Raw genomic sequence first — 25,438 nt, forward strand, 5'->3', positions numbered from 1 at the left:
ACACACACACACACAGGTCCTATTTCCAACACTTTTTGGGACATTGCATAGACTTACAATTAATTTTCCTGGAGACTTTCTCTAACATAACCGCTACTTGTCAAACTTTAAAACCAAACCTAGTCTTCACCCTGAAATTTAATGATTTACATTTCGTCTTTTGTGTAGCACCCACAGTGTGACCCACACACATACAATATACAGTAACTCAACTAAATTCCAGGACTTGTCTAAAGTTTTCCCAGCGGCCTGCCAGCTCAGAAGTTTTTATTCTCTGTTTTTTGACATAATGCTGTCTGTTCTCAACAGGAACGTCCGTCATGAAGGTTACTGCATCAGATGCTGACGACCCCACATACGGCAGCAGTGCCAGAGTCGTGTACAGCGTCCTGGATGGGGAAAAGTTTTTCACTGTTGACAGACACACAGGTAAGAATGATCAAGACCACGCATTCAGCGTTCCCGACGCCTGCTATTTTTTCTTCTCATGAGATTATCATGTGCTTTTTTTCCTGCAGTACCTTTGGCAGTCTAAAGCTCAGAGATCATAATTCCCAGATCAATAAAAATTTGTGGGCAAAAATATAAAATCAGTTTGCCAAAAACACACAGTTTTATAAAGTTTGACAGCAGCTTCTTTTAGCCAGCACTCGGGATACCATGTGGCATAAAATGCTCAACACAGTGTTGCACCTTCAGGCCTTTCTTTGAAGAACTTAATTTGTGTAATAAGTAACAGACAACATAAATATAGAGCATATTAGAGATAGGAAAGTAAAGGTTTTTACCCTACTAGTTTTAAGGGTCATAGAACAGCAAATTTGCCAAGGTAATCACCCAACATTACATCAAAATCCTGGCTTATATATTTCCACCAGATCCAGATGTACCCTCTGAAGAATCTCCCTGAGCTATATAATGGAAAGTCCCCTATTCCCCGACTGGTCTGGAGCTTGTAGGAGTGATATTGCCTGACCCACAGTCTTTCAGGAGCAGCTTAGCATTGGTGTTGCCTTTGAATGCCCCTCCAGGGAAAAGCACTAAAGTTTTAATGATTCTTTTTTGGTCTCCACCACTTTGATTTGGTCAGCCTGGGAGCGTGGATGATAAATGGCTCTGCCTTGGTGGGACCAGCCGGGAGACTGGATGGTTCGTTCCAGCTTCTGTCTCATGAAGCCCATTCCACCCACCCCCTTTCCCCATTTTGTAGGCAGACGGGCCAGCCTAATAGGTGCGAGCCAAGAAGGTCAAAACGAAGAGGAGATAGAACAGCTGTGAAATCTGCCTCATTAATATCACTCTCACTCACTCTGACAACAAACTGAACAGCAAGTCGCTGTGTTTTTTCTGTCGCTTTGGCCATGCTGGAATTGTCTGTAGGTGTTTTTCAGTATCTGAGTCAAAGGGAGGATTTTACAAGGGCTGAACCGTACACTGTACATAAGGACATTTCCTTTTTTTTTCATTCTGAAGTACATCGTCATACCACTGTTGCATAGAAATACAAACTTAATGATTTTAAAAAGCAATATCCACTAAAACACGTTTGCATAATAAATCCTACTTGGTGGGTTTTGTCTTAAGATAAAAACTCTGACCTCCGTGGCAACTATCATCACCTGAGAGAAATGCATTACAAAGTAATCAGTGGAGAAGATAATGTCATCCGTGGCTCACAATAGGCAGTGTAGGGTCTCGTGTCAAGGGGTACCACTGAGTCTGCCTTATGCCTTTTGTGCTGGTGTGCATGTTCTCGCATGCGGCTCCTCAGAACTCCGCAATTATATTATTGCAGCTTCCACGAGGGGCTGCTGTGTGATACTCGAAATGGAAAAATGCTCTGCTCAGCGGTTGTGTGGACTGCACATTATTCCTTGCCGATGCTTGGCTCTTTGGTCTGTGCTATCGCTGAGCGAATTACTTCCTCATCTGCCTCCTTCAAAAGCATGCTGGCAATGATGAAAGCTTCTATATTTCAAGGCAAGAAGAACAAAGATGCAAGTGAAAAAAACCACCTGTTCCGTCTATGGATTTCTTTGTTGAACGTGTAGATGAAGTCGCGTGTAGCTTTTCCTGTTTTAGTCCATGCAACCACTAGCTGTTCTATGTGTGTGCTGTAGATTTGTTCGTAAGGGCTTATTACACTCTGAGAGTACAATGGCACCTCCCACGAAAACCCAAGTGCAGCAATAGGTGCAGACCTTCGGTTACTGACAGTGCTCACACAGTGGCTGAGAAAATGACACTCTGACACAAAAGGCAAGCTGACACCTGAGCCTTTCAGAGCTACACCTTTTCAGTGATCGTGGTGGTTATGAAGGCCCAAATGGCAGGATAGCTGTTTTTGTCACTAGCATACACAGTAGAATTACATTTCCATTGCCTAGTGAGATGAAAACAGAAATGCAATTGATGTGAGTGAAAAAAAAGAAGATTGGAACAGCATCATTTATTTTATATTAATGTATTACCATGCTGAGGCACTATTTCACAGTTGGTGTACACGGCTCTATTACTCGGTTAAATTGGTTAATGTTAAAACTACGTGATATGCATTGCAATATGGACCACATAGATGGACTGCACTCATGAGTACAGACCATGTAGAGTCATCTACATATTGTCTCTGCTATGATTTTGGAGCAATGGTGCTGTGTACGAGATGTGGATTGGGGCTTTACTCTTGACAGCCCTGATTTAGATGCATCCCCTCTGGCCTTTGGTGGATGAAAGAGGAGCATGTCATCTGCCTCCCTCCTTAACTCCAGTGCTGCATGTACTGTATTTTGGCTACTCACAGAACATGGCCCAGGGCTAAATGTGACTGGAATCAGTGAGTTGTGTACCCAACACAATGCAAACCTTTGGGAGTGAGACAGCACACCAAGCCCAGGAAATGCATCAATAGATTCTGATGTGGAAAATCCCAAGGGGTAAAGTGGAATTATATTACTACTGCACAGTAAACCAGCCAGCTATTGATGCTGCTGCTGCTGGGCCAGGAAGAGATGTGCAAACCATGAAGGACCACGTGCATTGGCTCATGTAAACTTCACAAACATACACTCACCCTACAAAAAAGTATGGTCCAGATATCACATCGAACATAACTTTCAACAGGCACTGGTGTGGCCATAGTAAGCAAAGTGTGTTTCCACAAATGTTGTGGTTACCACGATAGTTTGTCTTTTTTTTTGTTGTTCTGCAGATCTTCGGTTGAAAATAGGGAGTTGCACTAAAAATTCTTGAAATTGGAAGTCTAGCTCGGCTTAACGCATTCAGCGGCCTGTATGTGAACTGACCGCTGACTCTGTTGAAATGCAACAGAATGTGCACTTTGGAGTAAATGAAGCCATTGAAGCTCTCTGTGTGCCTTCTAACTCACTCTCTACATTATATCACTTTCTCTATGTCCCTCGCTTGCTCTTTGGAAATCCACTTCTCAGGTCTGATTGCAGTCCTACCCACCATGGAAGAGTTGTAATGCTGTTCAGGGTGGCTGAGGCATGCCTTCATTCTACCCCTATATATTATTCATTTTAATACAGCTGAGCCATAAAATGGTGTATGCGCAGAGGCACAAATATGACACAATCTCCTCCATCCAGCCAGTCTGAGGAGGTGAAATGTAATGTGCTGCACTTGTGTCTCCATGATACAGTGCTTAGGAGAAGTTGATATTCAAACTGAGAGGGAAATATACTTGGTTATTGCATCAGTGCTAGCCACTAATGTAACCTTTCCATTGGCCTCACTTATTACTCTTACTCTTCCCCTCTCACTGTCTCGCTCTCTCTGTCTCCATCCCTCTGTCCTTCTCCCTCAATCTCTCCCTCATCCCTCAATCATTAGGGATCATCATGACAGCAGTGGCAGATTTGGACCGTGAGACACAGGATCGTTATGAGCTGGTCGTCAAGGCAACAGACATGGCAGGACAAATGGGCGGTCTCTCCGGCTCCACCACGGTGACCATAGTGATCACAGACGTTAATGACAACCCACCACGCTTCCCACAGAGTGAGCGTCTCCTGTGCATTAGCTTACCCTAGACAGAGAAAGAGATGGTGAGACGAGGGGGGAGAGGGAGGACATGGCAGAGAGAGAGGAGACAGAAATGAACGAGAGGGTGAGAATTAAGAGAGGGAGGAGAAATAATGAGCAGAGCGAAAGCCGAGACAGAAACACTGAGACAATGATGAAAGACACAACATAGTTTGCAACCTGCGGGCCGTTGACACCAATAAGCAATAGCAGCATCAGCAACCATACTGAACGGCCTGCATGTAGTCTGAGAAAATCACCTAAATTCAATTTATTGGCCTATCAAACCTTCAGCCCATAACAAAGTAGTCTATCAAATATGGAGAATTGATGCGTTCCACTGCAGGTTTGATCATTCTTTTTAAGCGAGGCTCAAGAGAGGACTGAATCGATACGGCTGATTGTTCCCGCAGTGTAATGTTATGGATTTATGATGGTGAGGTGGTTTTTGGGCTAAATGCTTTTCAGTGCACACGTGAGCAACAGGTAGAGTTAAAACATTCAGCTAAAAAATGCAGTCTGTCTCACCTCACCTCACACACACACTTCTTCAGCTGAAAGATACAGTAGCTTTCTTTGAAGCAAACAGCTGAAGTCTGGTTTGTTTTCGGACACACTGCATCAACAGAAGTACGTGTTGCACAGTAGAACTTAACGTGTTCTTCCCAGTTACAGACATATTAGCATGCTAACATGCTACTCCTTACTGAATAGTAATTATTTTTTTGTGAATACAATAGTACTTCCCCCTCTTGCCTTCATTTCAGATTTTCATTTCATCCTCTTTTTTTGTGGAGATAAACCATAACACTATTACTTTTGTTACAGCTGGAGGAACACCATCTGACAGCCTGGTTGATTGTATTTGATATGTCTCCACACACCTTTTCTTACTTCTGTATAAATCCTTTTTTCATCTCAGCAAATCATATTTACCCAGTCAGAGGGATAAACCCTGCAGGATTGCAGTGTCTCCTCTGTATGGTATGGGGAATAAATAGAGTTTGGAAAGCAGCTTCATAAATAAGATGCAAAGGAAGATGACTTACTGTATATGTCGACGCTTTGATGTTTTCACATGATTTCCTTCTTGGGATCAATTACGTTTTATCTCCTTTTTTCTTTTCATCTTGCTCATAATGAACTCTGGCAGATCTTTTTTCTTCAGTGTGTTCTGTCTTTTGAAATAAGACTTCAGATTTAAGATTGATAACTCACTGTCAGCATAAACTATCATACACTTGATCATGCACACCACTTATTTGCTGTAATACATGCTTTATTATTATTATTATTTTCATGACTACAATTTCAACACAGCTACAATTGCATGTTCATTTACTAATATTTTTCGAATTATAATGCGTTTCTTATAGGTAGTCAAATATAAGTAGGGCTAGCGTCAGCTGTTAATGTAGCGCAGAGCATTATCATTTGTTCAGAAGGGGCAAACTGTTGTGTATGGACAGAAGATAAATTATTTCACGCACTACATTTTATGTGAATGCAATGTTTACACTGACATTAACCGCCTGAAGTCTGTTTGTTGCTGTTCTTTCATTATAATCTCATCCCAACTACATTTTTCCATTACGCGTCTCTTCCACTCTTTACCCTCTTTATCTTTGTTACTCTCTCATCCCTTCCTCCTCCCACTTTTCTCTCTCTGCTCCCTATCCATCTCTTCCCACTTCACTTCCCACCCTTCTTTTTCCACCTATGGCCTTCCATCTATCTTTCCTCCTCTTCCTGCATCTTTTTTTGTGGTGTTTTCTGTACCTACACTGTTTTTTTGTCGCTTCATCCCTCTGTTGCTTTGTTTAACCTAACTCTCCTTGTTTTATCCTTCCACATGACTTCCACCTACTCCATATACCAGAGATGTACCAGTTTTCGGTGTCAGAGGGGGCGGCTGTGGGGACGCCAGTTGGACGCGTCATTGCCACGGATGCAGACATGGGAGAGAACACAGATATGAGCTATCTGATCAAAGAGGGAGGAGAGCTCTTCAAGGTCACTACTGACGTTGAGACTCAGGAAGCTGTTGTCTCTGTCAAGAAGGTACAATTAACTTCAAAGAATGCCGCACTGCTGTTGTTGTCTCAGACAATATTTATTTTTACCAATGAAGACGCAAATATGCACACAAATACACCAACCTCTGATCAAGAAAGTCTTAAATTCCCAATGTTTTAGTGCAAACACGATGTTTGGTGATTCATTGCTTCGTTCCTCCACAGCATGATATCAACAAGCTGAATGAGTTATTTCCTACTTCTGCCACACAATATTATATGCATCCTTATGAAAAACAACAATCAAGAGATGTTGGAAAAATGTGACTCAAAAATCAGTTACCATTAACAGGTCTTGTGGCCACATATCCTGCTTCCTTGTCACACAGGAGCAGCAGTCCCCGGCCGTCTCCAACAGAATCCGAGGAAAAACGATTCGGATTCTGTTGGTTAGAAATCAACAAGTGGCGAGGCCTTTTACTAGTTAGCATTCAACTTAGCATTCAACTTACAGTTATTTTGGTTCTGTTGGCAGCAAAGTCTTTCTTGTCAGTAAGCTGAACAGCTCCTAGGCCGTGTTCAGAGGAACTCGAGGTGTGCTGAAGAGACGGAGAAGCAGAGATGATTGGTCTTTGATGATTGATGATCATTAGTGGCCCTCTGGGGGTTTGACAGCTGCTGTCAGTGCAGTGTCTCTTCACAAGGTGAACTTTTTTCAACTTATTTTCAGCTTGCCAAAAAAAAAAAAAGAGGAAAACAAATGCAGACTGATCGCAGGACTATCATTTCATTCATTCAAGTGTTTCTCCTAAGTGGCACATTGCTGTTGTGAATGGGCCCTGATGGCCGAATGAACATGTGACATTCAGCCAGCAGCGGTGTTTTAGTTCAATTTACAGGCAACAATGTGGCAGGCACTGGTGATGATAGCAATAAACTGAAGCCATGAGCTCGAACAAGAATGGATTCGTGTACACTGATGCAGTGGGTCAGTGCTGCCATGATGGCTGGACTGCAACAGGATATTCTAATTCATAAGTATCGCTACAATATAGCTTCAGCGTCAGCACTGAGCGTGGTGTCACCTTAAATAGCTTCATGTGCAATGAGACAAAACCTTTTTTTTTTTTTTTAACTTTCAGCCACTGGACTTTGAGAGCAAGCGCACACACAATGTCGTGGTGGAGGCAGTAAACAAGCATGTTGACCCTCGCTTCGTGGACCTGGGTTCCTTCCGAGACCAGACCATTGTCCGCGTCAGCGTGTCCAACATAGACGAGCCGCCCATTTTTCAACCAGCAGAGGGCGCTATCATGGAAGTGCAGGAGGATGCCAAAGTAGGAGAGCTGGTTGGCATCGTCACTGCCAGGGATCCAGATGTGAAGAATAAACCTGTCAGGTACGGCAAGGGATCTAATGCTACTTTCATGAGTTACACACAGTGATGAAGTTTACTTTGGTCTCTAATGGTTTTTCAAATCCTAAACCCTGATTGGTGTAAACCATCTGCAATGTGACAATGTGTTAACACAATCATAGTCCACAAGTACTATTACTTAAAATATAATTACGGAGCAGATTGGAGCGTTAAAGGAGATAATTGTTTCTGAACCACCAGTACTGAGGTTGTATTAGTGTGCATGTGTACTTTTGATTTGTAATGACGTTAAATCTCCTATAAATGAAAATCTTACGGCTGTGTTGAAAATGTAGAGATCAGATTAAAACGCTACTTTAGTTACTGCAGATACACAACTGCTTTCTGCAACAGACTGCTGAAATATATCAACCAAAACACTGGCAATAAAATATTCCTGTGAAAAGGCAATGAAATATCGGTTGTGAAAGGTTAGTGCTAAGTATGAATAATAGCATTATAAAGCAAAGTTTTGCATGTCAATGAGTACTTCATTTTATGTGGCTTGGATGGGACACTGCAGCACTGCAACATGGGCAGCCATTCCAAAAGCCCACTATCGTGCATCTGCTGTATGTATTTTTATCAGAACAGAATTTCTCCTATGAAAAATGGAGCTTCAAAGAACTATAACTCACTAGCTGCAAGTAGATCCATAGGTAGCTTAAGAGGAAATCTTTTTTTAACAATTCTTTTTGAAGATGGAGCAAAAGCCCGAGCAAACAGTGAACAGTGAGACTTGCACAATGGATGACGCCGTCTTGTATGTCTCTTTTGTCTCTCCGATCGGTGTGTGTGATAAAAACAATATCATCTGATAATCTTCTGTACTAAGGTCTGGGACTTATGTCCTCAGAAGAGCGATCGCTCTTTGTGAGAGGGGAATGTAGATAAGGGCTAAGACAGTCTCACTGACAGAGTATACGCCGACACACGCAGTGCCTGTGCAAATTACCTCGATTAAAAATGCATGAGGCTCAGAGTTCCAGGTGTAATAAAGTGCAACACAATGGCAGCACTGTCATTCACCAGTGTCTTGGCATCCTGGAGCTGAAAGTGTGTGATACGTGTGCAAGCATATATGAGTAGGTGTGGTTTTGCGTTTGAGTAAATGAATGGGTGAGGGAGTCAAAGGGAGGGAGAGACGATGGCCAGGAACATCTACAGGGCTAACAGTGAGCTAACAGCCTCTGGCATGAGGCAACACGCATTCTTTGAACTCTGCTGTGATTAAGTTTAGGTGCAAAATATGCATTCACTGTTGGTTTGATCAGCAAGACCACTGCACGTGTAACAACTAAAACAAGGAAAGTCGAGCGTAAAAGGAGTTTAAAGGACATAAATACTGCTTTGCCTTTATGACGGGGTTGTAGAAAACCATGTGTGCAGGAACCAAGTTTGTGTTTTGTTGGAAAGAAAATGTTTTTAATTCTGAAGGTGTGACACTAAAAACATGGTGATAATGTACTAGCATCTCAAAAAAACTGACATGCACTGGAAACCAAAAGGTTCAGTTTTGTTTTCTTTTGAATAATAATCATGGTAGGTGTGTGGGAAGGCAAGTATGGACGAAGACAAGACATTTATTTATTCATTTCTTTTTTTTTTTTTGACTCTCATGCTGTCAAAGCTGTCATCTGAATCCAATTTCTGGGGGGAAAAAAGGAAAATAGAATGAGATATTGTGCAGGAGAGAGATCTATAATTTTCATGTTTAGAGTGGAGACAAATGTCAGCGGCAGGTGCAAATGTAACCCAGCCAAACCTAATCACCTTTCTAAATGGGATGCATGTTAATGTTAGATGTAACACCGACAGATACATGAATGCACATACACATGGCGAATAGACTGAAAAGTGCTTTACGGTATCGCCTTTCATTCAACCACTCCCACACCTGCCTTGGAATGTGCAAGACCTGCCCATAGGCAGCAGCTCGAGGTTCTTGCTTAAGGAGCCTGTGTCGAATGGACAGGAGGAGCCGCAGATCAAAGCCTAAATGGACAATCCACTCTACCTCCTGAGCCACAGCCGCCCCTCATGCACAGCTGCTGCACACACATATGTCTCTGTGGAAGTGTGCACCCTCAGTTCGGTATCTTAAACACTGATCGGTTCACTGCCATCGTGTCATTTTAGATGCAAGAGTTGATTTGGAAGAGGCAGCAAAATCTCATTTCAAACATAGGTTATCTTGAGGTCATTCTATCTAAATCTAGTTCCATCACGTCTAACAAGGAGCAGCAGAAATATTTGTCCTCCTCGAGGTAATTATCAGAATCAGTTGCAGTGACATGAATTAAATAGGAATGCTTTCTACGCCCACACTGTTTAACAAATCAATGCGTGATCAGAAACCTATTTACAATGTGCTGCTCTCTATACTGCATCAGTTTAGCATATGGGTCTCTTGACATGATGTTTTATATCTACAACATGTGAGCATCATTCTCATGAGACCTGGGAGAATGCTAGCTTGTATGTTTGTCAGAGAAGCCTTAAGAGCTTACTGTGTAATGCCCTTGGTACTTTATTATGGTTTATGTGGGCATGAGTAAGCCAGCCAGCTGTTAGTGTGTGTGTGTGTGTGCGTGCATGTGTGTGTGTGTGTGCGTGTGTGTGTGTGTGTGTGTGTGTGTGTGTGTGTGTGTGTGTGTGCTGGGAGGCGGGGGGGGGGGGGACTAAGAACAAAGAAACCTTTCAGCAGATTTTTGTTGACTCACCAATCCTTTCAGAGCACCAAGTATCCCAAAGAAGGAAAGATGCATTTGTGGTTTTTCTAGAGTGCACAATGAAAATTTAATGTTTATTTTCTTACTCTGAATAGGCAAAGAAAGAGTGACTATATTGCCGCTTGCAGTGAAGGGACACAGCACTATTAGGGTCACCAGACCTGTGACAAGCCTCCAGTAAATGCCTTTAAGATATAATTACTTTAACCCTGGTCCCTGCTGTATTCCTTGTTATTATTCAGTGTTGCCAAAAGTCAGCTCTCCATGTCCTTGTTAAGTTATTAAGAAAAAAAGCGCCCTAATTAAATTACTTCACATCTTATTTCTTTGTGTCTGTTGTTACAGGTTTTCTATCGATCGGACCACAGACCAGGAGATGATCTTCCATATTGATCCCGATTCGGGTGCCATCACACTGGGCAAGATTTTAGACCGAGAGACCGCAGGCTGGCACAATATCACTGTGAAGGCTGTGGAAGCAGGTACATTGTTTTTTCCATTTCAAATTGAGCGAATCACTCGTAGGATTTCATACTTCTGGAAGAGTGTGATGCTATTTTTTATCAGTTGACTTTTTTCACCCTGCCAAAATTTCTGAAAGTTGCTGAAACGACTGTGTGAAATCCATTTCAGCAAGTATGTATATTACCAAAGTGAGTTGCTTCAAAAACTTGTTTCCACTCCGTGCGACGCTCATGGATCTTAACATGTCAAAACAAAGCCTTGAAGAAACGTCAAGATCACACCAACACAAAACAGAAATGAAATGAACCAATTATTCAAATGAATCTCTGTAATCTTTCATGATTACAGTTAATGTCACAGCCATGTACTTCTCCTTCTCACATCACTGGGAAACCAAGGAAACAATCACAAAACATTGCTGTGGGGCCACTAAAACTGCTCTGAAGGAGAACTTTTGCATTTATTGGAAACAGTTTACAGCCCAGTTTTAAAACAGTACATTTCAAATTGCTCTGATGACTGGCAAGCTCTGTCTACACCCAGTGCCTGCCAGAGATGGAGACTGTACAAGTTGAATTAGCTGTCCAACATTTGCCGACTCCCACCAGGGGTGATACGGAGTGACAGACAACCTCAGATCGCTGTGCTTCATTAGCTACCGAAGCTTTTGGCACATTTTCAGCAGCACAGTGTTGTGGCTTTTAGCATGGAGAAAGACAAGAAAGTAATGCACGGTAGCGGAACAGCACTGAAATGAACCTGAGAGTTTGTCGTAAACAAAATTTATCATCTGAGGTCAAAACACTACTCTAATTAGATAAAATATCCTGCATTAAATGAAAGGCAGTGGTTCCTGTTTGACTTGTGGATAAAAATAAGTTTGTCTTAACCGGTCATAAACTTTTACATCATCATGAAACAAACATAAAATAAGTTCTCTAGTTTAGATGTAGTTATTGTCCCAGCACTTGTTAAACCTGTCAGTCAGTTTGGGGGGTGATAGCAACTGTTTTCTTTACAGCTGAATCACAAATACCTTGAGTGTATGTTGTTCGGCTTCACTGGAAAAACAGCTGGTAAGCTGGAAACCCACACTGAGCTGGTTTTCATATGTTCTGCCAGCCCATCAAGGACATCATAGTCCTCTGTGGTATCCATCAGCGCACTGTCATCTTCCTGACATCAGGATGAAGACACAGCCATCATTTTATCGCCCGTCTGACAAACACGTCACTGAAAATGAAGGAAGAGCTCTCACTTTTTTCATCTCATTGGGTTCTTTTGTCATTGCAAAGAAAATGAAGAATGTAATAACTTGAGGGAACTGGGAAGTTATTACTATAACATTAGAAGTAAACTTGAGAAAGGAGGAGGCCTTCCCCACTTTTTCAATCTCATACAGATGAAGTGATTTTGGGATTGCAGTGAAAGCAGAGGAGATTGCATTCTGCATCTAACTGGTATCCACCATTGCACACAAGTAGGAAGAAGCAAACAATGCACATAAACAAAGCTAATTTTAAAATATCTTCATATTTGTTCCTCTCTCGTATAGCCTCAGACTGTGATTACTCCAATAATCAATACAGCCTAAACTGAATAGTAAGCAGTCTCACCCAACACAAACATTAAGACAAAATTAGACTCGAGTATTTTTATTTTTTTTTTCAAGCTGTAATTCCCAGAGCAATTTGAGCGCTTTTGTGCTCTGCCTCTTTGTGCTTGGCATTATGTCATAGGCACATTTTAATGTTAATTGAACATTTAAAGCGGCCCTAACCCCTCCAATATCAGACATAAACACATGCCTGCACTTGATAGATAAAGCCTCTCACATTGCCTTCCAAGGAAACATCCGGACAGACAGAGTCAGTGGTCAGCGCCATCAGAATTCCCATCCAGAGTGTTTCTTTATCACATGTTAGCTCAGGGAGTTCTGAGAGCCGTAGACGAGCAGACAGGAGACAGATAGAAAAAAAAACGAGAGGCATTGAAAGTAAAAGCACCACAAGAGAGATGGGAACGGGGCGCTGAGGGGACTTGTGAAGCAGCTAGAGTATTTTAAAGGGCTGCATTTTCTCCATACTGATTTTCTTCTTTTTTTTGTTGGGTCCCTCTGCTCATTAAGGCTGGCGAGCCACAAGGTCAGCCCGTCTGAAGACATTGTTTTGCCGCACAACCCTTAATTATTCCCCCAGCCCATTACTGACCTTTGAACTATTGTATTGCCACTATATCAGTATTGGACAAGTGACAACAGCTTTCTGACATGCTCAGAGTCTGTGCCCCAGGATTAACCCCAGCTACAAAACTGCAAGAGACACACTAAATGTCAATTACCGCACATGTGTCTGTGGAGTAAAGTAAAGATGTCTCAGTTCAAGGGCAGCTGTGGGTAGACTGCACTGTGATGACACCCCACAAAACACAAATACACACACATGCACACACCACATGTCTTCAAATTTATCCAATTAAAAGTAGCAACCGCCGGCATCTCTTCCTGCAGACATCGTCACTGTAAAAGAGGAAACAGCCTCTCATCTGTATAGTACTTGTCTCCCTTCCAGAGAACACAGAACCCCCTGAGTACAAGAGGAGCATTTAACTGCACTGTCACTAGCCGGGGTACTCGTACTGCCTGACAGTCTTCTCCATAGAAACATATCGGGGTAAGTTAGAGTGACATATAATTTTCGAGAACTGATAGCAAGTATGATATCACCTTGCAGAACTGCTTTTTTACCCAGACAGGTAGGTGGAAAAAAAAGAGCATCACCCTGAGGGTAAAAAGATAGCAAAGTAGCTGGAAAGTCTTTATCTCTTGCACTGTTGCAGTGAAGAGACAATTTCTACAGCATAACTTTTCTCACTTGCTGTCTGGCAAACAAATGCACACTGTTTGATTTTAATGGCGTCAGAACATTAGTCTCTCCGACTCCAAATGAATAGCACACTTGTTGCAACATTGTGAAGCGAGATAAGTGTCTCTTTTCAATCAAAGTTGGAAAATGCAAAAGAAAAATGGACCTAAGGGGAGCAAACCAAAAAAGAAAAGAAAAGAAAAGGAAAAGAAAGGCCAGTCCTACTTACAGAGTACAATACATGGTTCACATTAAACTGGGAGCCAAAATGAGATTAAATTTGATAAGAAAGTACAGAACAGGGGATATTGTTATGCATCACAGAGGGTAAAAAGTGCTCTGTTTGGATGTCATGGATGCTGTTGTAGGGAAGAGCACATCTATGAGAAGACATAATAAGGTGTAATCAGGGACCAGAGGTTGTGACCCTTCCAGTGTGTACTCCTGGGCTGTCGTGTTATAAAATCACTCACATGTTCTTACTGTCAGTGTAGCTGCAGAGGAAGAGGCAGATCCTGAATACTCAAACAGTATGTTTTGTTTACCTGCTTTTAGTAAGTTGACGTAATTACTTTGTCAAACTGTGGTCCTGCGTAGTATATTGAGTACTTCTGGGAAATGTCTGGTACTCAAGGCCACTGAGTTTCTCATTGCATTGTTTTAGTCTCAGAATATTTTGAAGATGAATGGCTACAGACGCGCCGCTGTCATCAGGCTTGTTGTTTGTGGTGTATTTATGTGCTTTATACATGAGTAGTCTTCACTTGGATGAATATGAAGTGGACCTTTTGTTTGGCTGCCTCATCATCTGTCCCTTGATGATTCAAACCCCACTCAGTGAATGTTGATGAAACACAGAGGCTTCATGCATCCACCTCTGGAGAGCAGCTGGTTTATAATCACATTATTGCTGCAATTACCATTTATCATTTGACCGTTAATGAAACTTGCGCGTCTCCCCAATGTGTCGCAGTAGAAGACCTTCATCGATTGGTCAAGAGACACGTTGACTTACTCATGTACACCAAGAACACGGTGTTACAATAAAATGTCTTACAATTGTGTGTAAAAATTTTTTCCATCGTAAAGGTGCTAACGAGGCCCATGAAGTGACATATAAAGGTCAGGTTGGTATATTAGATGCAGATAATATGAAGGAATGTACTTGACCAGTCATGTGTGTATTCTATTGTTGGACTAGTTGGCAATCAGTGGCATCTAGCTAGCATGTCAAAGTCAGGACAAATATTCATCTGACTTCATTAAAATTGGACAGATTCCTCATTCAAATTACATCCAAACACCCTAGTAACCTGATAAAAGCAGTGACGTCGAAGAATGAACAAAATTTTTCATAATGATGTGAAATATCTCGACAGGAAAGCCTATTGAAGGGTTTTCTAAATGCAGATTGTACCTCATTACTAACACCAGAAATGTGCATCGAATGATCGAGCCCATTCACAGTTTTCAGTCACCAGCAGAGACACAGTGAGCTTAAGATCACTGACCGTTTATTTCTCCATTTTTAAACAAAGGATGATGAAGATTTCCTACCTGAAAAGGGCAACTCTGACAGAATTGCCCCGTTCTGTAAGAATGATATTGACAAATCTTGTATTACATTGTGACATGGGTCTTGACCTCTGCTAACAATGTTTGAAAGAAACAGATGTTTTCCTCATAAAGAGCTAATGTCAGTGTTTTACACTGAGCATGTCTGTGCATTGCTCTCATTGGTTGCTTGGTTGATCAGTGTCTTATACCACAAGCTGCCTCTCGATGTTCTACTATGTGTTGAGGTTCATGTTAACATGGGTAGGATTGAAACCAAGCAGTTTGTGCTCGGTTCGTGTTTAGATGGAAAGTCTCTGTGCATTTGTTTGGTTTTATAGGTTTAGTGAGATTGTTGTTTGCATTCATTTTACCCTAGAAGGTGTTTTTTTTTTGTCATGCAAATGAATGAAGCAGCCACCACGGTGCAGAAAACCTATGCATTTTGAAGCATGTTTTGATTGTCCTCGGTGTATCAGATGTGTGCGTTCCCAGTTGCTAAACCTGTGTAATACTGATATTGGTGAAAATTATTTTCCCTATTTGTTGGCTGAATATTGTAATGGTAATGAGGGAGTTGTTGCATATGCGGTTTGGGAATCAGCAACTCAATCTGTTAGCTTTTGCTGATCCATCAACCTTCCTGCGTTTCCCATAATTCTCCTGTATTTTATGCTTTTCTTTCGTTGTCCTCCTGTTTAAATGTTTTCTTGTAACTCTCCTGTATTTCATCCATAATCTCTCTAAAAAAAACACAAAAAGTTGACAGGAGGCATAACCAGCAGGTGGTAGTGTGCAGGACATTAGCTGTAACATCCATTATGGCACCCACCAATAAAACAAGAAGCAAAAGAAGAAGATAGATGAACGTGGAGGGGATGGAGTAGCTGCCAAAAAGGCTAAAAGTTTGTGTAAGCCTCTCACCAAATGGGAGGAGGTTTAGCCGTGCTTAATGAAGAACAACGTCGGTCAAAGTCATGCTAAAATATGCTGCAAGGATTTTAGTGTATCACACAGAGGGAAAAGCAACAAATCTGTCAAGCATAAGTGCTCCCAAGAGGCGCCGAAACATGCTCCATCAATGACTGTATTTATACTATCTCTGCCATCCATTTTCATAATCACCCTCTGCTACCAAATATCTCACTTGCCTGTCGCGTCTCTCAAAATCAGCACTGAGGCATAATGTGTAAGTGTACATGTCCTTCAAGTGGTACATATTTAAACTAAGTGCTGAATTGATATGCTCTTTTGTGTGTTCATTTAATAACATTCACAGCATTTCACTTTGAAACAGGAATCTGATTCTGACCTGATTGTGGTAACTAACTTAATGTGGGAAATCCTCAACCCGGTCCGTGTTGCTGTGATATTTTAAAGCAAGTGGCTGTACTACAAGTGTGTACCTTTGTGTACATGTAGGGGATCTGTGGATAGTGGATAGGGTGGTGGGACAGCCCAGGGCGGGGGCACTGGAAAATTTCCCTTCGTTTCAAATCCCTATGTTGACAGGTATGCTTTTGTAAAAAAAACATTTGTGTTTGATTCGGGGTAATTGTGGGATATTTATTTTGCCTTCAGGCGTGTAGTGTATAATTTGACACTTTTAGTGAATATTTTCAATGATTTAGCCTGTTCGAAGGGCCTTGAAATGTTCTGTTTGCATGGGGGGCATTTACAGCTGTTAGTTCTTAAAAACATAATAACTCGAGCTGTAATAAGGAGATTTTGGTTGAACACTGGTGCGACTGTGTAAAACTGGAACTGTGCAGCTGAAGAAAAATGGCCGTAATTCTCTGCAGCGTCTGTGCCTTCATGGCCGGGCCTCTGGCTCAGTAAAGAGGGACTGTTGAGTTTTTATCCTGACAAAAGCGACATTTTAAACCACACTGTTTCCTCCAGCAAAGAAGATGAACCATTTGGTCATAAGAGGCGCGACACTTGTGACACACACCCACGCACACACACGCATGCAGGCGCTCACATGTATGCGAAGACGTGCGCACACACAGGCTCTCACATCCTCTGTCTGTCTTCCCTGAAGTTATGTCAGTGTAATTCAGTGCCTGAGAGATCAACTATACAGTCGTTCTGAAAGATTCGCAACAGCTGGTGAGCGCCGCACAGATGCAGAGCATGCCAATAATCTGTTGAAATCCTTTTATTCTTCTTCCCTATCTGCAGACAGATTTAGAACAGCGCCACTTGGTCCAGATGAATGAACCTGTCTCACTGAATAACTCTTTTTCCCAATGGAGGGAGTTCAGGGTGGGTAGAGGCGGGGAATTCTCACATTGTTTCATCTGTTTTCAATTCTGGGAATTGAAATGTAAAATGTGTAACATCTGATGATTGCTGGTTTTCATTTTGGCACAGCGGGGACAGCAGCATAATGTGAAGACGAAATTAGAAGAAGAAGAAGAAGAAGAGAGGAGATATCGAGCACTGGTGGAGCTCTCTGTGCATTTATGTTCTTGCTGCTCTGGCAAAAAGCAGTCAATTAAAACCCTGCATTGATGTGAGGATTATGCTATTAGTTGAGACCAGCATTCTCATTAGCAGCTGTGCCACTGTTGGGCAGAACTGTGTGGTGCGATAGAGAGCTTGAGAATTTGTCTGTGAGACTCTGTTGATTATTGGTTTGCCTGGTGATTCTTGTCTTTGTCTTCTATCTGGCCTATGGTTCACCTTTCTTTCATCTCTTTTTATGGAAAATACTTCTGTGCTTGCATGAGGTGCAACGCCTCTGAGTTCGCCCATCATCGGTTTTTGTTGTACTTTTTACTTGTGAGCCTGGAGTTTGTCCTTTGCATCATCTTGTGACAAAGAGCTGCAGCCAGAAAATCCAAATCTGGGCAACAAAGAGGAAACTGGGTGGAGCTGAGGTCAGGCAAGAAAGCAGCAATTACCACGGCTGAGTTGGGATTCATCATTTAAAGGCAACACGCCTCCAAATATGTCACTCTTTAACCCTTGATGTCTTCTTTATGGAACAATAATCTCAAAAATGGCTGTGAGGACACAGCTTAGAGGAGAGGTGACTTCTGAGACCTCAAGTCTTTGTGAATAGAACATTGACTTTGTTGAGAGACGTTGAGGGTCCATCTCAGGACCTCAGTCCAGTCTCTGGGGCCGTTAGATGTCCAAGTGGCCTTCATCAGAAACAAAAGCATTAAACACTCCTAAAACCATCAATGTGTATTTTTTTTTTCTAACAAGTGACCTCTTGTATTTGTCCAAAAAGAACGTATCTTTTTTGGAACAGTGTTGGTTGTTTATTGAAAGTACATATGTTTATTTACAGTCCCCCAAAAAAAGAAGTATTGTGAGGTCTACCAACAGTCAGTGTTTGTGTGTTTTCACCACAGTGATCTTTCCTTAACATAACTTTGACTATAGGACTTTCCTGAACAGCAGATGAAAAGGATGAGGACTTGTGCGAACTGGCTGTTTGGTCATTTAGCTCAGCTTCGAGAGATCACTACATCTAATAACAACCTATTCATTAGAATTGCAAACACTACCCAAGATCACTTTATTTCGCTTTTACATTTAAATGCATCAGTAATTTCAAAATGTGAAATTCTGAAGAGAGAGTTTACTTAATTGCACTTAATTCTCTGCTATATTTACATAATTACAGCAATTTAAATTCATACACTGGAGCTCTTTTCACTGCAAGGATTTCTGTGTTTTTCCACCGCTGGGTTATTGTCGGTAGCTGAATGTTGTTACATTTTCTGTAGGGTGCATGAACTGGGTGGTGACAGCTGTGTATACTGATTTATTCATAAGCAATGTACTCTAATTAACCAGGATATCCAGACCAACACTTGAAGCAACCAGATCACTCATTTCACAGAGATAATGTTCTCTCCAGCTCTCTTTCTATTTCCCTCACTCATCTGTCACACACACACACACACACACACACATACATTAGGGGCCTCTGGCTCCCTTCTGTGCTGTGCATCGTGTTTTATGAGTAAAATGGAAACTCCATCAGAAATTATCATATTATGATTGAGAATGGGAATTAAGATTCAAGGAGAAGTCGAGCTAATTTGAAGTGGGTTTTGATTGTACTAATTACATAATCTTCTCCACTCCCACGTTTACATTCTGGCCCATTAAGAAAAATGTCTTGAGAGTGCATTGTGCTGTTATTCCTCGTGTTTTATCTATTTGGAAATGGCATGAGAAATAAAATTACAGCACTGTGTTCGCAATTTTGTCAAAAGCATTTATTTGTCATTACCATTGTGCTAAGGTGTAGCTCTTGCACTCAGACTATTAAACAGCTAAATACTGTGGTGTCATTATCAGATAGTGAGGACCTAGAGACAAGAATGGAATCTTTGGTGCCATTTTCATGTCACTCACCGGTGCCAGAAAGTGTTATTCAGGTAATGGGTGCAATTTGCAGAGACATTAGATTAAAACCCTTCAGCACTTTGCCACAATGCCAAACCAACTGTCTGCTTCTTTGTCGAAAACTGCATCCATCTGAGTCTTTTCTCACTCATACTGAAGACAGACAAGAAGAGCATTAGGAATCTTGCGCATGGATTCATTGTCTACACCAGCCATGGCAAAAGGAGCATGTCAGCAGCATCTGCAGCCCTCAAACTCTCCCCTGAACATGTTCAGCCAAAGGACTTTCGTGTGGTTTGTTGCATTTTGTCAGCACACACAGCCCAATACACAGCCCCTGTAGTTCTGCACACGAGTGAAGAAAATTGAAATGCAAAAATATGCTTTGGGTCGCAGGAAAGCTCAAGTGAAAAGCAGGTCGTTTTGCAGTCTGTGTAGACAGCATTATTGATTATAAGTAAACACATATCTGGGTAGTCGGATGCACACAAGATGGACAAGTGAAAACTGAGTGAAATGCCTCCAGTGCAGACAGCCTGTTACTTGAGAAACACTCCAACCGGGATCAGAACCTCAGTCGTGCTGTTGCCAGGCGCTGGTGATACGCACGGCGGTCCTTCCCCGACTTTATGCAGCCACTTTCCTTATTGTGATCTACTTCACGCCGTCAGTCACTCAGCATTGTGTTATTGCAAATGCAGCTAAAAAGTCATACAGACACATATCTGCCACAGCTCACCACACTTCTAATTATGCATGGAGACGGATGTTGCTCATATCTTTTCTTTCCGTCTCTCCCGCAGATAACCACACCATGGCGTCCCACTCAGCAGTGAGTATTCGCATTCTGGATGTAAACGATAATCCTCCTGAGCTGGCCACACCGTACGAAGCCTCTGTATGTGAAGATGTCAAACCAGGCCAGGTGAGTTTTGAATCTGTATGTGTATAAAGTCAAAATGAGGCCAGCAATACGAACGATTTCTGTTCGCTGAGGAACAAGTTAAAGATGAAAGTTGATCATGTTGCTGGAGCCTGATGCTCTGTTTCGTTAGTGCTGATGCTATAAAGGCAGATGTTGGGGCACTTGAAAACAGTGTACAGAAGCACTAACACACTACATTAACATCAGAAAAAAAAGATTTGTAACAATGCCACAAAGAAACATATTACCTGTGGGTAATTCAGTTTGAACAGGGGCACCAAAAACAGTGCACGGCCCACACAAAACAGAGCACAGCACATTTATTAGTCTACAAAACTCAAAGCTGATTATTGATATGAAGTGAACTGAAGTGTACTCAGCTGTGGGTAGTGTATTAGAACATCAATGATTTTTTTGTCTTGCATTGTAGACATTAATCACAATAATACTGCAGGAAGAAGCAGATATGTTGAAACAAGCCATCCAGACATTAAACAGTTATCACAAAAGCATTCAGAACAAAGCATTCAAATCTATTAACTAATTAAATACAAAATAATTAAAGTAAAAACACACAGAAAAATCAACGAATAAATAAAGTTGCAAAAACTGTCATAATAATTTTGGATTTTTAGTGGTCTCGATACCGAAAAGCCATGCTGTTAAAGCTGGTTTATCTTCACTCAGGCAGGCAGAACAGAAGCAAAGACAAAGTTCTCAATTCTGAAAATATTGTTAGACGAAGGAACTGTGTGGATCAACGTCAGCGAAGGTGTCTGATACTGAGAACCAGCGCCCTTTGTTCTGTGAGCTCACTTGATTTAGACTAAATTTGAGAGTCACGTATAGCAGCGTGGTCTCTGGTTTGTCTTTAAATGAGCTTTTTCTCTTTCGCACATAGCCCGCACTATGAAAAGTGAATGAAGCAGAATGTGTGGCTTCCTTCCATCCGCATCTCTCCTGATTTAGATGTCAGCATGAAGTTTCCGAGGGGGTTATGTGCATCATGACAGACAATGAAAGCGATGCAGCCATTCTGTGATATGTGATACACTGCAAGAGACTCATCTACAACAATACATAGCATGTGAAGAGAAGTGAAGATGTCAGCTGGTTCCACATTAAACAGCGTGGCAAATATGTTCAGATCCTCTTGTTTACGTTTCATGTCCTGAAACCTCTCGCCAAATGCCTGAAGGAGTGTTCAGATGTCATAGCAGGCTTTTGTTCTTGCAGAGTCTGAAATGCACCGTGTTACCCCTTTCCAGCTGCCCCTGCCACAGTTTTCAGCTTTGCTTCAAATGATTTCACATTTGAAAGCCGAGAGCTGAAAAGCTGGCTGGGACCCTGGTGCTTGAGGTTCAGCTCTAAGAGGTACTTGGTTATGTCTATCATGAGGGCCAAATCACTGAGTCCCACGTTTTCCCTTCATCTTCATGAATTCTTCAAAATAGAGTGACAATTTGGAATAATTTTACTAGCAGCTCTGCAGCAACAGCGAGGCACTCCTTCCTGAAGTCTCCTTCGGAATGAGGTTTCAGCTTTTAGTAATTTGCTTGCTCAGCACAAATCTTGCCTGCATAACACGGCCTCTGTCAGGATGCGGTCTCGTCAGAGCTGCTTGTTAAGCACCCAGACTCTGCCGAAGAGCGTTGATTTTTTTCAAGTACATTTGTCTTTGCAACTCCTCCACTTCAGCATGTTTCCAGATGTAATGACACTCAGAGACTGCACTTTTTCCTCACGGCGAGCTCGTCCCCACGAGCAAACAAGACACATGCTGGCTTGCCTTTTCCTTCAACAAATAATAATAGTTTATCCATTTCTCTTGGAAAATGCAACACTCTGCATCTTCTTTCCTCAACAGTCTCGATGATGAATGTCATTGCAGCTGTCACAATAACGTAACAGCTAAAGAAATTTGCTATATATGAATTCCTTTCTGGACCTCATCGCACGGTCTCATACGGCCGGAGGTGTCCCACCCCTGCCTGAGGACATGGTCAGGCGAACTGAGAGTGGTATTACAGTATTTTATGTCTGTCTGTCTGTTTTTTTTTTATACCACCGATACTCACCAGCCTTCCTATAACTACCTTTTTTTATTTACATAATTCTGATTTGGATAATTTTCATTTGCACACTGTTACCTGCAGTATCTGACGCCTCATCTGAAAGGAAAATTAGAAAGGAAAGGAAATTTAGAACTCAGCTTTTGGGCAATGACACAATTTTCCTGAGAGTGTCAGAAAGAGAGCCGGAAACAAACTGTTTTCCAAAGAATATATTTATGTTCTCTGTTTTTTCATGCTGGATGCACATTAAAAGTCAGTCGGATTAATATTTCACAGATTTCAATATTGGATTTCTGTCTATGTCAGCAATGCGGTTGTTTAAACTAAATAGAAAAGATTTGGGGCATTCACATTTGAAGGGATGCACAGTTCTGGCTGCCAAAAAGTTTTCTGCATGCCGTTTGACGGGGGAACTGGGGAATATGAGACCCTGGGAACATGCTAGACACGCTCCTCCATTTGACAAGCTCTTTATGAAGGACATCAATCATCAGCAGTCAGTCAAGAGTTACAGCTGGAGAATTGTACTTCCTCTTATGGTTTGTTTAAACATGTCACAAGAAAAATGGTACAGCGGTTAGCGTAGATTAACATAAACTTCAAACAAGTAAACAGGTGACAAAATTAAACCCTGGAATGATTTTTTTGTGTGCGTCATTACCCAGCACCAATCAAACAGTGGGAGACTGTTTGAAAAACCAAGACAAAGGGCAATACTATAGTTATTTCCAATCCAACAGGAGGGCAGGTTTTTCCCCTGATCGCCATTAAAAATGGGCAAAGTCATTAGGGTGTTTTATTCTTGTTACATAGTCAACAGGCCCTGGGCTGAGTTAGACCCAATTATCATGTGTGGAGCAAAGGAATAATTAAAAAACCAAGGCTTTAAAGTGGGGCCTCCATGCTGGAAGCTGCATTTACATGTGTAATGAGGCTCAGGCCTCTCCTCCCCTTGATCCACAGACTCTTAACCACTTATAGCCCCCCTGTGCCTCTGCAACGCCACCCGCCTGCGCCTTTCTAGAACATTGTCTGGTCTGATCTCCCTCACTCCCACCTCGCTCCCTCTCCCATCTGCGTGAGCCCACATTAACCTTCAGCGCCTAATCACACAGAGATGATTAGTCTTCCAGCAAAAAGATCATTGCTGGCTCCCAGCATTGTGAAAGAAAAGGTTTTTTATTGCTCTAATTAGGGAGAAATGCAGTGAAATATTTCACTCCGTAATTACGAACCAAAGAAAAGGGGTTCGTAAGTATCTATTTTTTATTACATTTGCTATTTCCGTCTATCTGTCTATCTATAAGGCTGTCTCTCGATCTGTCTTTTTCCTGTATATATGACTGTTTGTCGACAAAGGCCGGACAAATGACGGGAGCGTCTGGCAATATCTGTTCATTTTCATTTCTTTCTTCTCAAGTTTTTTTTTTTTTTTTATCTCAGTTATTGTCAGTTCTCTACAGAGTGTCTTTTTCTGTGTTGTTGTGGGGAGCTCTCCCAGCATCGCCAGACAAGATTGAATGAAAATGTGTTAGCCTTGGGTCAAAGGCTTTCTAACGCTCATTTTCAGCCTCAGGGGTAACCACTGGGGGGCATGGGGGAAACAATTTTCTCCTCTATGTTATTTTCAGAATAATATAAAAACAGGTTTTCAGTAGTTATTGTCAGACGTCTTTGCCTTTGAAAAATGGAGTAAGTAGTGTGGATTTACTGTGTCCACGCTGATGCTGAAAGCTAGTGTTTCTAGCTTTTTTTTTTTTTCTCCTCTTCTTCTCTGATTAATGGCAAGGACAGAGCCTTTCCATTGTTGGCCCTCCAACTTGGAGAGAGAAGTGAATGAGTAAATCAATTGACTAATGAATTACTCATATATCATACATATACTGCACTTCTCCATTGAAGGGAGACCAATAAAAGTTTAGGTAGTGACGGAATAAACAAGGCTGAACCAAAAAATAGCTTTGCAGCTAGAAGTTTAATGCTGCTGAATTCCTCCCCATCAGTAAGTGAAACTTTGATTCACAATACTAAAAAAAATCAGAGGTGCTGGCACTCTGCCCTCGTTTAAAACCCCTTGGTCTCTTGAGAGGTAATCGAGTTGTTTGGCAACTGTCCGATCAGAACAATTTGGCCACATCCATTATTCAAGCTAGCACTTGAGCGCATGAGTTGGAGGCCGTACACATGCTCTGTAGGTCCGGGGATTTGGAGCAAACAACACGATGTCACACAGCCGTTTCTGAACCTCTGCCATTGATCCTCTCCTCATTCGGCTTCTGCAGCACCAAGTAGCTCTCTGTCACAAATTCACACTCACCTGCAAGCACATACGCACGCTAAGATAACGAGAACGGCTTAATTTAGCTATTATGCTGTTAATTATGAATATCACATGAAAATGACACGATTAATCATGAAACATACAGTTGAAGCACAAGTGATTTGGTAGATCCCTGCAGGTTTTTTAGGCTTGTCATGAGGCGACGTGTGAACAAGCTGAGCTAACGTAGCCCAGGTCATATCTGTTGTAACACATGTGCTTTTTATTGATTCATACAGCTGAGTTACACATTCTTAACACAACGTTTTTAAGTATAACCAACAACATGTTGGAGTAGTCCACATAAACAGGTGTGTGCAATCGTCAGACTTTAAAACAGGCCTGATGTAACAGAATAAAGCATTTCAGACTCAGATCAAAGTAAAGCAGAGGATAAGCACATTGCAGTGAACATTTCACAAATACTGATCCAACCGATTATTGTCAGTGTTTTCAGCCTTGTCCAGAACCATGTTCACCAGATGTCTGCTTGGAATAAAACTAATGATACCACAAGACCACAAGGTGAATATTGTGCGATTTTGGATCTGTTTCTGCTTGGAACTGACAGTTTTACCGTCAGGCATGATAATAAACATGCCGTTGAAGCTTGCCATAGCGTGTAAAGTCATCATTAGAACAAGGTTCTGCAC

At 41.8% G+C, this 25,438-nt stretch overlaps 1 protein-coding gene across 1 annotated transcript in view; it reads left to right on the forward strand.

Annotated features, from left to right (window-relative positions):
• Positions 1 to 25,438, forward strand: part of cdh22 (cadherin 22) — a 154,792-nt gene that overhangs the window by 107,452 nt on the left and 21,902 nt on the right. Inside the window, exons 5-10 of the mRNA XM_076740980.1 lie at positions 310 to 429; positions 3,853 to 4,020; positions 5,924 to 6,105; positions 7,202 to 7,458; positions 10,554 to 10,690; positions 20,269 to 20,390. Coding sequence (XP_076597095.1) covers positions 310 to 429; positions 3,853 to 4,020; positions 5,924 to 6,105; positions 7,202 to 7,458; positions 10,554 to 10,690; positions 20,269 to 20,390 — 986 coding nt within the window. The remainder of the gene's footprint in view (positions 1 to 309; positions 430 to 3,852; positions 4,021 to 5,923; positions 6,106 to 7,201; positions 7,459 to 10,553; positions 10,691 to 20,268; positions 20,391 to 25,438) is intronic.

The sequence above is a fragment of the Chaetodon auriga genome, chromosome 2, assembly GCF_051107435.1.
Source record: "Chaetodon auriga isolate fChaAug3 chromosome 2, fChaAug3.hap1, whole genome shotgun sequence".
Lineage (NCBI taxonomy): Eukaryota > Metazoa > Chordata > Actinopteri > Chaetodontiformes > Chaetodontidae > Chaetodon > Chaetodon auriga.